At 36.9% G+C, this 13,460-nt stretch overlaps 1 protein-coding gene across 1 annotated transcript in view; it reads left to right on the top strand.

The window, feature by feature from the left end:
* LOC107660196 (unconventional myosin-X-like) overlaps nucleotides 1-13,460 on the top strand; it is a 41,555-nt gene that overhangs the window by 19,710 nt on the left and 8,385 nt on the right. The window contains 20 exon segments of the mRNA XM_016449448.1: nucleotides 165-302; nucleotides 395-519; nucleotides 648-661; nucleotides 757-954; nucleotides 1,376-1,505; nucleotides 1,638-1,756; nucleotides 3,209-3,355; nucleotides 3,449-3,549; nucleotides 3,685-3,751; nucleotides 3,844-3,936; nucleotides 4,137-4,205; nucleotides 4,850-4,932; nucleotides 5,000-5,108; nucleotides 6,142-6,222; nucleotides 8,781-8,905; nucleotides 9,903-10,017; nucleotides 10,557-10,663; nucleotides 10,754-10,981; nucleotides 11,081-11,120; nucleotides 11,817-12,749. Of these exon segments, the coding sequence (XP_016304934.1) occupies nucleotides 165-302; nucleotides 395-519; nucleotides 648-661; nucleotides 757-954; nucleotides 1,376-1,505; nucleotides 1,638-1,756; nucleotides 3,209-3,355; nucleotides 3,449-3,549; nucleotides 3,685-3,751; nucleotides 3,844-3,936; nucleotides 4,137-4,205; nucleotides 4,850-4,932; nucleotides 5,000-5,108; nucleotides 6,142-6,222; nucleotides 8,781-8,905; nucleotides 9,903-10,017; nucleotides 10,557-10,663; nucleotides 10,754-10,981; nucleotides 11,081-11,120; nucleotides 11,817-12,749 (3,022 nt within the window).

The following is a 13,460-nucleotide window of genomic DNA, read 5'->3' as shown; positions in this document are numbered from 1 at the left end:
TAATAATTTATGCATTTAGCAGACGCTTTTATCCAAAGCGACTTACAGTGCATTCAGGCTATACATTTTTACTAGTATGTGTGTTCCCTGGCAATCGAACCCATGACCTTTTGCGCTGCTAACGCAATGCTATTCATTTGTGTGTGTTTGTGTGTGTGTATCAGTGGGGAGAGTGGAGCAGGTAAAACTGAGAGCACAAAGATGATTCTGCGCTTTCTGTCTGCAATGAGTCAGCAAAGTGTGGCTCTCTCAACTGCAAAGAGAGCATCATCTCATGTAGAGGAGGCAATTGTGGAGAGCAGGTTTGTACATATATTAAATAACACAAAACAATCTATAATACACAGTGTGCTCACTCGTATGCATGAATTTACCTGTCTCTCTGTCTCTGTAGTCCAATAATGGAGGCATTTGGAAATGCTAAAACAGTTCATAATAACAACTCTAGTCGCTTTGGGAAATTCATCCAGCTTAATTTCAGTCAGCATGGAAACATCCAGGGAGGAAGAATCACAGACTGTATCCTCTGTTTGTGCTTTGTTTGGATGTGTCAGCTGTTAGTTCATCTCTGTAGCTTTATTTCATTGCCTGTACTGTGATGGCGCCTCTTTCTGCATTTGCCTTGACTTTATATTTTCAACACACAGACCTTTTAGAAAAGGTGAGTTTCTTATATTCATGAAACGTTTGCCTGTATGATTCTCTCTCTCTCTGAGCTTCTGCTGATGTCACTGTCAAATGAGACTGAGAGGTCAGAAAGTCATAGTATCACAGTGAATCAGTGCTGTTTGTTACACAGTATCAGTTTGTTTAAGATCTGTGTTTATCGCTCTCCCTCATTTTCTCACAGAGTCGTTCTCCCTTTCCCCTCCGGAGGGCTTTCATTATCTGGGTCAGTCAGGATGTGTGAAGGACAAAGCCATTAATGACACAGAGACTTTTCAGGAAGTGCTGGTAAGACAGTCACAACATCACTGTGTGACTACTCTAAAGTACATTAGCACACACTCCACTGCTGTACAGCAACAACCTACTGCACTACTCTATTAGCACACATTTATATATATATATATATATATATATATATATATATAACATTAAACGTTTGTGGTCAGTACTAATTTTAATGTTATTGGAGAAAGTCTCTAATGCTGCATTTATTTGATCAAAAATACAGCTAAAATTGCAATATTGTGAAATATTATTAATACAGTTTAAAATATTAATTAAATGTTAAAATGCTATTTATTCCTGTGATGTCAAAGCAAGTTTTCAGCAGCCATTACTCCAGTCTTAAGTATAATAATACTCCAGTATTACATATAAATAGATTCACTTGTGTTTTAATGCTGTTTGGCTGTGTTTTGTGTGTTAGAATGCTCTGAGGACAATGCAGTTTGAAGAAGAGAACATCAAGGAGATGTTGAGGCTCCTTTCAGGAATCTTGCATGTGGGAAACATTGATTTTTTAACGGCAGGTGGAGCACAGGTCTGCTCTAAATCAGGTGAGCACTCCTCCACTCTCCGCTCTGTTTTTCTCTTGATTGTTGAATTTTTGAGTTGTTTACTGTAATCTGCTGATGTTAATTGCATTACATTTATATTAATGTATAAAAGTAAAATATGTGTTTGTTTAGCTCTCAGTAAAGCTGCAGATCTTTTGGGGTTGGATTGTGCCCAGCTGGCTGAAGTTTTGACCCACAGATCCATGATCCTCAGAGGAGAAGAAATCAGCACACCTCTCACTGTAGAGCAGGTAACAGGGGTGTTAAAAACAAAGTTTCCCATCAAACATCACAACTTAACTTCCTAACACAATATTTACAAACATTTTCAATTCAATGCCACTGTTAATTCAATTCATTCAATTACTGTTAAGTGCAAGAAAAATATTGAGAGATATTCAAAGAAGCTCACAGAGTGAGATAATACTCCACATGTATGAACAATCAAGTCACACCATAAAATCAGGGTTGCTAAGAGGTGGAAAATTTCTGGAAACTTTCCAGGATTTTTTGGAAGCTTTTAGAAATTTACCTGAAATTTTCCGCCCCTTTGCAACCCTAGTGAAAACAGCATAGATTTGATCAGAATACTTCTGTACTCACCAAAAACGTGTATAGAAACTCTCCCTCCCTCTAGAGGACTTCACATGTAACTGCAATGTATTAATAGTCATTTCAACTTCCTCACTCCACCTTTTTATCACTGTATGGATATAGCATAACTTCTGGTTGAAGACTCACAAACATCACATCACAAAAAGTTTGCTGTATTGAATATGAATAAATATATACAATCTATAAATAAACAAAGAGTCTTGGCTTGTCACTTTTTTCACGATTTTACTACAAATGAATTAAAATCAGAAAGGCAGACAATCAACATATGAGTTATGTTGTGAGGATGGACATAACACTTTTTTCAATTTTTTTAAACTTTTTTCTAAATTAATACATTTTAAACTTGAATTAATTATATTTAAATAAATAACTAGATTGAAAAGTATGTAGACAAACTTTAAGATGGCTTGAAAAAGCCTAGCCAGAAAGTTTTAAAAAGTTTGCAGTCTGAAGGTTTTCAGTTTGAAGTAGTTTGAAATTTAAAATAGTTTTAAAGATTAAAGTTTGGCTGTTTTCAAGGCAAAACAGTCTATCAGAAAAACAGATAGGTATAAAACATATTTCTAGGGTACCAGGAGTGGTTGCTGGGGTGTTTCTAGCATGACTAGCATGTTGATAACATGTTTCTAGCATGATTAGCATGTTTCTAGCACGATTAGCATGTTGCTAGTATGTTGCTAGCATGATTAGCATGTTTGTAGCATGATTAGCAAGTTACTAGCATGTCTCTAGCACGATTAGCAAGTTACTAGCATGTTGCCAGCATGATTAGCAAGTTATTGAATTGAATATGAATAAATTTATACAGTCTATAAATAGACATAAAGAGTCTTGGCACAAAAAAACAAGTTAGTGGAAGACTGAAATTGAACACTTTAATGATTTTACTACAAATTAATTCAAATCAGAAAGGCAGACAATCAACATATGAGTTATGTTGTGAGGATGGACATAACACTTTTTTCAAATTTTTTGTAAATTAATACATTTTAAACTTTCATTAATTATATTTAAATAAGTAATAAATAGCTATAATACCCTTTGTAGTCAGAATAACAGCACAAATATGTCTGTGTGTGCATCAGGCGGTGGACTCGCGGGACTCTATGGCGATGGCTCTCTACTCTCAGTGCTTTACTTGGATCATTCGTAAATTGAACAACCGTATCAATGGCAATGAAGACTTCCGGTCCATCGGCATCCTGGACATCTTCGGGTTTGAGAACTTTGAGGTGAGAGTCATTACAATGAGTTTATGGCAGGTTTGAACCCACTGGTCATGTGTTATTTTATTCTTTCTGCTTGATTTTCTTTCTTCGTCTCAGGTGAACCGGTTTGAGCAGTTTAACATTAACTATGCAAATGAGAAGCTACAGGAGTATTTCAACAAGCACATTTTCTCTCTAGAGCAACTTGAGTACAACAAGTATGTCATTACAAATATACAAACATACACACTCAACACGTCACCAACCAAAACGCACTTCAAATGCAACTAACGCACATGGCAAACATCTAATTCTCTGCCATTTTATTTCTTTCTGTGTATTTGTGTTCATAGAGAAGGGCTGGTCTGGGATGATGTCAACTGGATGGACAATGGAGAGTGCCTTGATCTCATAGAAAAGGTACAAACACAAACACAGTCCCACTCAAAAACGCTGTATACATTTCTGACGTTCTAGATCTGAGTCTGTCTGTGCATGTGTTTTCTCTGCAGAAGTTGGGTTTGCTTGCTCTCGTGAATGAGGAGAGTCATTTTCCTAAAGGCACTGATGACACATTGCTGGAGAAACTCCATAGCCAGCATTCTGTATGTCATACACAGATATCATAATTTTTCTAAAGGGTATCAGGTTTGCATGAGCTAGAGCTGTAAGCAAGAATGTAGCCAAATGGAACAGCCTGAACAAACTTTTGATCCACCACAGATTTGAATATTGGCTACAAAATCACCCTGAATATGGGAACTGCTGTATAATCACTAATATATCTCTCTCTTCATCTTATTAGAGGAATCAGTTCTATGTTAAGCCTCGTGTTGCAGTTCATCAGTTTGGAATCAAGCACTATGCAGGAGAGGTACAGCACCCAGTCTACTAAGTTTTTATTATTATTATTTATTTATTTGAGTTAGATTTGATTACTTAAATATATTTTTTATGTATATGTAAGTAAATTAGCAGTTGTAAGCATCTTTCAAAAACCTGTTACATTTTGCTCATATATCAAATGCAATCTTATATTTCAAAATAGGTACAGTGTATATATTTCATAATAGGTCATGTTTCATGATAGGTACAGGTACAGATGTTGCTTATAAAAGGGTCAAGAAGAATTATTATGTATTAACATAAGTGGTGTTCTATTATATATGATTGAACAGACTTTTCATACAATGTCAGTTGTATCAATGTCAATTACCAGTCACTAAGTTGGTGATCATATGATTTTTTTTGTCAGTTTCAGTTTTGTTATTAGATAAACATTTTTGCATTTTTATTTAGATATACGTTGCATCTGAATAAAAACATTTTTATTTAGTTTTTAGTACTTTTTTTTTGTGTGGTTTCTAAGTTTCATTAGAAAAAATAAAGAAAAAGTGTAGTCCGTGCATTGCATATATCATGTGTTATGGTATATACTGGAGAATGAGACAAAAATGTGTTCAACATCAGCATTACGGGTGTCATGTCTCAGGTTAACATCCTGCTTTTTGTCTCCAGGTTGTGTATGATGTCAGAGGAATCCTGGAGAAGAACAGGGACACTTTCAGAGATGATATTCTCAACTTACTCAGGGAGAGCAGGTGTGTGTGTGTAGTTGTGTAACTGTTCTCTGTGAGGTCATTTGTTCACACGCTCCTGTTCTCTCAGGTTGGATTTTGTGTATGATCTTTTTGAGCGAGTGAACACCTGGACTGGACGGGACACTGTCAAGTGCAGCTCAAAGTATCGCAGACCTACTGTTAGCTCCCAATTTAAGGTAAGAAACTACAACTCCCATAATGCTTTAGAGCAGGTAAACAAAAGCTAAATTTGAATGAAAGTGAAGGTCACAAGATATTTGATGGAATTGTTTACTCTTACACTCTTATTTCTACAGAAGTTTCTAAACGTGTTATAATTAGTTATAATAAACTAACTAGAAGTATTAGTTAGTAGATTAAACCCCCTAACTGTCACCGTCCCACCTGTGGGACGCTTGGCACTCTTTTTTGTTGTTGTCCTTTTTCTCTATCAAATCTTTTAGTAATCATCATAAATCATATATCATTTGAAAGCTTAGAAGCCCAAGATTCATCCTGTGAAAACCATTTTGAAATCGGACATTGCGTTACCATGGAAATGGTACTTTAAAATCTTTTGGCGGTCTCCTCCCCCTTAGTGGGCGGTGTCATATTACAAAATGCATTACGCTCTTTTACAATCAAAACTTTTTATAATCTTGACAAAAAACATATAATTGGAAAGGTCTGAGTCTCAGGATTCTATTTTGAGATAGAAGTAATATTGACAGAGAAATCTAGACATTTGTGACAGAAGAATGCATTAAAAAATTTAATGGAGTTTGGATGGCACCCGGTGGCTGTTTGTGGTATAACGCCCTAAATAAAATCTCACAGGAACCTCAATTTTTTTCATATCAACTTCAAATTTGGAACATAACTTATTTAGACATAAGGCTTTAATTTTATACCAATTTTAGAGTAAAACCTGTTATGTAAAATATGTATTATATATAAAATAAAATAAAATTAATATAGTGTATTTTCTTTACAGTAAATTTAAACTACCATCATTTTTTGATACTTTCATTTTTTTTTTTAAATCTCACTTTTGTGATAATCTGCTGATTTTCTTCTTTACTCCACTTTGTATTCCAAAGTGTTCATAAATTACAACAATTTAAGTTTGGATAGTGCACCTGCATGCCTATTTAAAAAAATGGGGGGTGACAGTTAAGGTATAAAACATTTTAACATTTTGTAACAGATTATTTATTTCTGTCTACCCAGAATTCATTGCACTCCCTGATGTCCACCCTTAGTGCCTCCAATCCATTCTTTGTACGTTGCATTAAACCCAACAATAGCAAGGTATGTGTCACACACACACACACACACACACACACACACAAGCATATGAACTAATTGAGCTGAGTTTGAGTCACTTTGTGTTGTATTCTGGTTTGGAATTAATGGTTTTGTTTATTTTGAGAATGCCAGTCTGGTCTGATCACATTTATAGGCCGAGTTCAAGTGCGGACATCTAAAACACACACGATTAGACACGCACAATATCAGATGGTGATTCTCTGTATGGTTGTTTATCTCTCCATGTTTTCATTCAGTAGTGACAGAAGGAGATTACACATCATAAACTCTGTGTGAAGATATAAGACTCCTTTGAGAGACACACACACACACACACACACACACACACGCTCTGCACACTTTTCTATTCAGATTGCATTGGACCCGAGGCCATTCAGCAGGCTGCCTATTAACTCTACAGCAGATGTCAGACTGCATGTGTGTTTTGTGTATTTTAGTTCCTCTTTGTTCAGTTGTTGAAGGTCAGTGCTGAGGTGTTAATGGGACACATCAATTCTGTTCCATTCTACTTATGCTTTCAGATCGTGCTTTAAACACATCAGTGCTGAAGTAGATCAATATGCAAATGTAGCCTTGTGCAGAAGTCACGAGTAAAGAGTATATAGTGATATTTAAAAACAGCAGAAGAGAAAGCAAGCAAATTAATAATGTACAATATTAAATAAAATTATAATAGTTAAAAACTAAATTAATAAACTAACTCATTAATTCAAAGGTACTTATGTCACAAGTTTGTATACTTTCTGATTATCAATATACAGTACAGAATAATATTTAAAAATATAAACAGGTACATTTGATAACAAAATTAATTATTGTTTTTTCCTTTTTGTCTTCAAATAAGTTTGAATTTACTTGAATTTTTCTCTTTTTCTGTCTTTTTCTTTTTAAAGAAATTAGTTATTGTAGTAAATTAAATTTAGATAAATAGTAATAAACAAAAAGTAGGCCTAATAATTTTTAAATGGCATCTGTCGTCTATAGCATCTATCAAATTATCTGTTTTCTATTTTGATCTATATATCTAATATTAAGTTCTATTTAAAATCATTCTTCAGTAAAAAGTAGATTATCATAATTACTATTTAAAATAATAACAAAGAATAATATATAATATAAATATACAATATTTTGTTAATTTAATAAACTAATTTACAGTTATGACATCTTCATGCAGTATCTGCCTCTCTATGTCTCTTTCTGTATATTATATTTTAGTTGAATGTCTCTGTTGTTCTGCTGTTCCCCCACTTTATTTGAATGTAAACAGCTGGGGTGACTTCTGCCCCTTTTCTACCCACAATGCATTTCACTCCAACACCTCCCTCCCCATTTGAACACAAATTAGCCCAGCATGGGTTTTGATCTCCATGGCAACCAGCAGTGTGTGAATGAGATCTAGAGGTTGGGGGTGTGTGTGTATGTGTGTGAGCTGACCAGTCGATCGCTGGCTCGTTGTGGACATACACTTGCTCAGAGCTGCTGTTGGTCACAGGATGAGAAAGGACACTGTACTATACAGTAAGAGTTCATATATTATTAAAAGTAAACTTTCAGATGGTTAAATTGTTGCTGTTGAAGAACAGAACTGATGTAGTAATGTTTAGACAGATGCTGAGAGTTTTTCCAGATGTTTGAATATCTATTTAACTGTTTTGACATAGTCTTCAATTATATGAGTTGTCAGATATGTTTACCTGTTGGATAATGAAGATAGTTCACCCAAAAATGTAAATTCTGTTCTAATTTGTTCATCCTCTTGTCTTTCCAAACCTGTGTGACTTACTTTCTTCTGTGGAACATAAAAGAAGACGTTTTGAAGAACTGTTTTTGCCCATACAGTGAAAGCCAGTGGGGTCCAAAACAGCATTTGACCCCTGTGACTTTCACTCTTTGAAAAACACACATTCATCAGGTTTGGAACAACATATGGGTGACTAAATGATGACAGAATTGTCATTTTGGGGTGAACTATCCCTTTAATATGTTTATATGTTGGTAGAATTTGATTTTCTGGGAGCCGATTAAAGAGAGATGTTGTCCCTCCCCCCATGAAGCGCTCTGACATTGATCCTGTCTGTGTTCTGTGACTTGTGCTGCATGTATCAGTATGTTAATGTGCCGCTGACTATAATGAATGATTGTGTGAGTGCGAGTGTGTGTGTGTGTGTGTGTGTGTGTGTGTGTGTGTGTGTGTGTGTTGGTATTGACCTTGCTCTCACAGAGCTCATTCACCACTCATCTCCTCATCTCACTTTCATTCTGGTTCATTCCTCCTTCCACAGAGATGACATTTAGAAGCGGGGATCACAGCGCCCCGTTTCTGACCTCACCCCCACACAGGGTCACAGGTCAGGGGGAGAGGGAGTGATGATGGCCCACTTAGGGTGTTTGAAGAATGAAACCACTCAAAGCTCAACCAATCTATATTTGAACGCAGAATTAATCCAGCTAATTTAGATTTAGAACTTTTTTAAATAGAACAGTGAAGAAACTGTAGTGATTTAAATTGCTACAATGTTTCTGTCTTTCTTTTGCAGATGCCCAATCAGTTTGAGCAGTGTGTAGTCCTCAACCAGCTGAGATATTCTGGGATGTTGGAGACCGTTAAAATCAGACGTTCTGGGTTTCCAGTTCGGAGAACGTTCAAGGATTTCTGTTCCAGGTTTGTCCCCTAAACACAATAAACTCACATATTCTTGCTAAAAACGGATTTGTTCTGAAACTTTTTCATTTTGGTTTGTGACATCCTTTTTTAATAAAGCAATAAGCCCCAAGAAGCCGTGGTTTACAGTGAATTTATAACAGCTAAGGGGCGTTGTTAGGCACGATGCAAAGCGTAGTTTATTGCTTATTGCTTTTATAAAACGGTTATTCCATATGCGTAGTTAGGTTTCACTAAATAAAACAGAGCAAATAAAGTGTAATGAAAGCAGTATTCTTCCACCAAACAATGTAGTTCCTCAGAAACAGTTGTGATTGCAACAAAGTGGTTGCCAAGCAACACACAAAGTAAACAAAGGTGTATGTTTGGTAGAGTAATTTACAACAGCTTCGAACGTGGCTCAACCAATCAGAATCAAGGACCGGAACTATCCGTTTTGTAAGTGAAAACACAGAGAATTTATTCAAGTTTAAGTTTTTGCAAAACCACTTCTGGCATAGTTAAATGAAGTCATTATCATTCTTTTCAGTCCATACAAGTAAATGAGACTAGAATGCGTCTTATTCACAAAATTCAGAGCTATTTGACACCCAGAATTAAAATTGTGCTATTAATTCTGCTTTTCCTGCATTTTCTATTGTTCTTGGTAGCAGTAATTAATTGAATGATAATCAAATGATGGATAAGAGTGCTATAATTGGGCAGAAAGTCGAGCGAGCACAATGTTGTCATTTAAAAGTAAGACCTGTTTTTAGTCAGGTCAGTTTGATATTATGCAGAATTGGATTTGTCTAAAATTCTCACTGGTCCACGGATGTGCAACAAAACATTTCCCAAATTTTGGTCACATGATGTTGCATCAGTTCACATTGTTCGGTCTCCATTGAAATCAGTAGATTCACAGTGTTCACTGACGTAAACTCTTGTGTTCAGACTTCCTTATTGTGAACCACTTTTGCAGGACAGTTTAATCACCGTTTTATTTTTTATTTGTCAGGTACTATGTCTTGATGAGGGGTTTGGTTTTGTCAGATGACCCAAAGGGGCGGTGCCTCCTCCTGCTGCAGCTGTATGACAACAGCAGTGCTGAATGGCAGCTGGGAAAAACCAAAGTAAGCAACATCATGTTCTCTGGATATTCACTTTGACATGTGTATCTTTGTGGGTAGCTGGCATTAAATACTTTTGGTTGTTCACAACACCAAAACACCACAGTTTAATCAGTTATTCATGCAGTTTTAACAGCACTGCTTATTCTTTTCCAATTATTAAGCATGAAATTGTACTAGAGAGACAGCAAATGGAAATTAAATATTTATTATTTGAATATTTGTTTAAAATAAGCAATTAAAGGCAGAAGGTGACTAAAATAATAAATAACTGGTGACCAGATACAGGACCTAGGATTATATTTTCCCTTTTATATTCATATAAATTTTAACTTAAAAAGGTGTCCATTAACTTTTTTATTGCATCAGCTACCCAGAATGCTGAATAGGATAGTGCATAAGCAAAGGGAAAAATTTGTTGCAAGGTTTTGAGCAAGTGAAGTAGTTTGAGAGATACATACATCTAAACTTAACTTATTGGTTTTGTACTCTAGATCAGTCATGATATGGTGTGAATGATGTGTATACATTGGTTTTTTTAGGTGTTTATGAAAGAACGTTTGGAGCTGAGGTTAGAGAAGCAGAGAGAAACAGAAGTGCTCAAAGCGGCTTCAATTATTCAAGCTCATATACTGGGCTACAGAGCACGGTAAACACACTTACACATGCATATTCACACTTCTAGTTGGTGCCAACTCTCATGTACTCCCTCTGTCTCTCTGCCCTCTGCTGGTTATAGGAGGCAGTACAGGCAGTTGTTGCAGTGCATTGTTGTTATTCAGAAAAACTACCGAGCACTGTATTGGCGGCGGCGCTTCCAGATGACGCGCTGGGCCACCATCACCCTACAGAAGAGGCTCAGAGGGCAAAGGGCACGACGGCTCTACATTCAACTTCTAGAGGAGAAGAGGAAGAGGGAGGAAGAAGAAGAGAAGAGACGACGAGAAGAGCAGGAGGCACAGGAGAGGTAAGCAGTTCAATTGCCTTTATTATTATATCTAAGTTTATGTTTTTATGGTTTGTTTCTAAGTTTCTGATTTTCTTGTGATGTTTTTTTTTTTATCAGAGAGAGACAGCGCATGGAGTTGGAGCTCCTAGCACAAGCAGTTAGTGAAATATCTGTCTGTCTATCCATCTGTCCGTCTGTCTGTCTGTCTGTCTGTCTATCTGTCTGTCTGTCTATATCTGCCTGTATGTCTGTCTGTCTGTCTATCTGTGGAGAAACAATTAAAAAAAAAATTTAGTTTTGATATTTTTGATAAAAACTGTCTTAAGGCCCATTCACACCAAGCACGATAACTATAAAGTAAAACGATAAAGATATAGTTCTAAAAATCACTCTCAATAGTAAAGAATAGCAGAGTCCACACCACAACTATAACGATAAAGGCACAGAGAAACGATATCGTTGGAATCACTTTCAGAACGATTTTTTCCAGCTGATGAACGATACAAACATTGACAGCCAATCAGAATCCATCCTGCTATAACGAGCTGGAGAATTTAAAGCGACAGACATGCGTGCGCTTAGAATAAACAGACGATATCGTTCGCCAGTGTGGACGCTAATATTGTTATCTTTATAGTTATCGTTCTTGGCGTGAACGGGGCTTTAGTTTTGTTATTATGAAATATTGCCATTGACAGCAATGGATATGATTATTTATTTGCTAATTTTGGTTAAAAATTGGTTAATTTTCCTTTTAATTACTTTTGGTTTCAGTGCAACATTCATGTGAAATTCAAGTGATAGCCTATGTAGAATGTTGGGTAACACAGTCTTTTCTCTGTGTTCAACACAGGCAGAGGAAGCTCGAAGATTAGAGGAAAAAAATACAAATGAGCAGATTCAAAATTTCTTAACCGAGAGAGCCACACCAGACAGTATTGTACCAGAGAGTATTCCACTTCAGAACGACTCACCTGAGAGCCCTGTACCCTTCTCTATAGCAGAGAAGTCACTGGTGGAGCAGGTGTTTGACGAGGTGTTCGAGGGAGAGACAAACCAGGCATCACAGGTGGAGGAGATCTTGCGTTTAGAGCGTGAGATTGAAGGCCTGCAGCGACAGAAAGAGGCTCAGGAGCAGAGTCTAACTGCGCAGTCGTTGCATCGCCTGCAGTGGCTGCGTGATCAGGAGCTGCGCAGGCTAGAAGAGGAGGCCTGCAAGGCTGCACAGCAGTTCCTCACCTCGCTCAACTTCGATGAGATCGACGAGTGTGTGCGTAACATCGAAAGCTCGCTGGGAGGGTCTGGTGGCTCACAGAGGGAGGTAGCCCGAGGTGAGGAAGATGAGGTGGATGAAGGCCTGGGAGTGGATGAAGATGGGTTTAAAGACTCTCCTAACCCCAGCGAGCATGGCCACTCTGATGGCCAGCGCACCAGTGGAATCCGCACCAGCGATGATTCCTCAGAGGAGGATCCTTATGCAAACGACCGTATGCCTCTGCCCCCTGCCCTGCCCATCATCACACCCTCAGCCTATCATGCTCCGCCCTCCAGCAGTGGCTCCACCTACTCTCACGCTGTTCAGGAAGAGGAGGCGGAGCTAATCCCTCCCGATGAAGATTCAGATTATGATGCAGATGATTATGATGAAGGAGGAATCATCATGCGGCCTCCCAGCTTTCCGCCTCACAATGACCACTGGTCACGTGACCATCGCAGCTCCTTGGCAACCAGCACCAGTGTCAGCTCAGGGGCGTATCGCTTCAGCTCGGAGGGGCCACAGTCTTCTGTGAGTTTTTCACACACATTCAATATGGTTGATTCATATACCACATACATTCTGTACGAGTCAGATTTATATAGAGATTTGAGTGTTCCTGTAGAGCATATTTGTCAAATATATTTGACAGTTGGTACTTAACACGTTCCTGGTCTTATTGTGCATGATTTTTCTGTGCATGTAGATGCATTGGTACGCTTCAAAATGCAGTAACTTGGTTCTGAATCATCTGTTCTTTTCAAGTGAATTCCTTAATTCATCAAATTCATCATTAATAAAATTGAAAAATTCACATGCTGAATATCCTGTTTCACTTGCAAACACACTGCTGTTCAAAAGTGTGTGTTTTGTTTTAGAAAATTAATTTAAAAAAGAATTATTCTGCAAAGACTTAATGTGACAGTAAAGTTTTTTATTTCAAATAAACACTGCAGACTAGAGTAATGGCTGCTGAAAATTCAGCTGTGCTATCACAGAAATAAATTACAATTTAAAATATATTAAAATAGTAAATGGTTCTTTTAAATTGTAAACATATTTCAGATTTTTTTTTGTTTGCATTTTTGATCAAATAAATGCAGCCTTGGTGAGCATAAGAGATTTCTTTCAAAATCATTAAAAATTCTTACAGATCCTACATTTTTAAATGGTAGTGTACATCACATTACTGAACTAAAATGGGTTATAAATGCCGTATCATGACTTCAAAAGCATGCATTT

The sequence above is a fragment of the Sinocyclocheilus anshuiensis genome, unplaced genomic scaffold, assembly GCF_001515605.1.
Source record: "Sinocyclocheilus anshuiensis isolate Anshui unplaced genomic scaffold, SAMN03320099.WGS_v1.1 scaffold850, whole genome shotgun sequence".
NCBI classification, from domain to species: domain Eukaryota; kingdom Metazoa; phylum Chordata; class Actinopteri; order Cypriniformes; family Cyprinidae; genus Sinocyclocheilus; species Sinocyclocheilus anshuiensis.
Note: the sequence above shows the minus strand (reverse complement) of the source record. Positions and strands in the feature narration are given on the sequence as shown.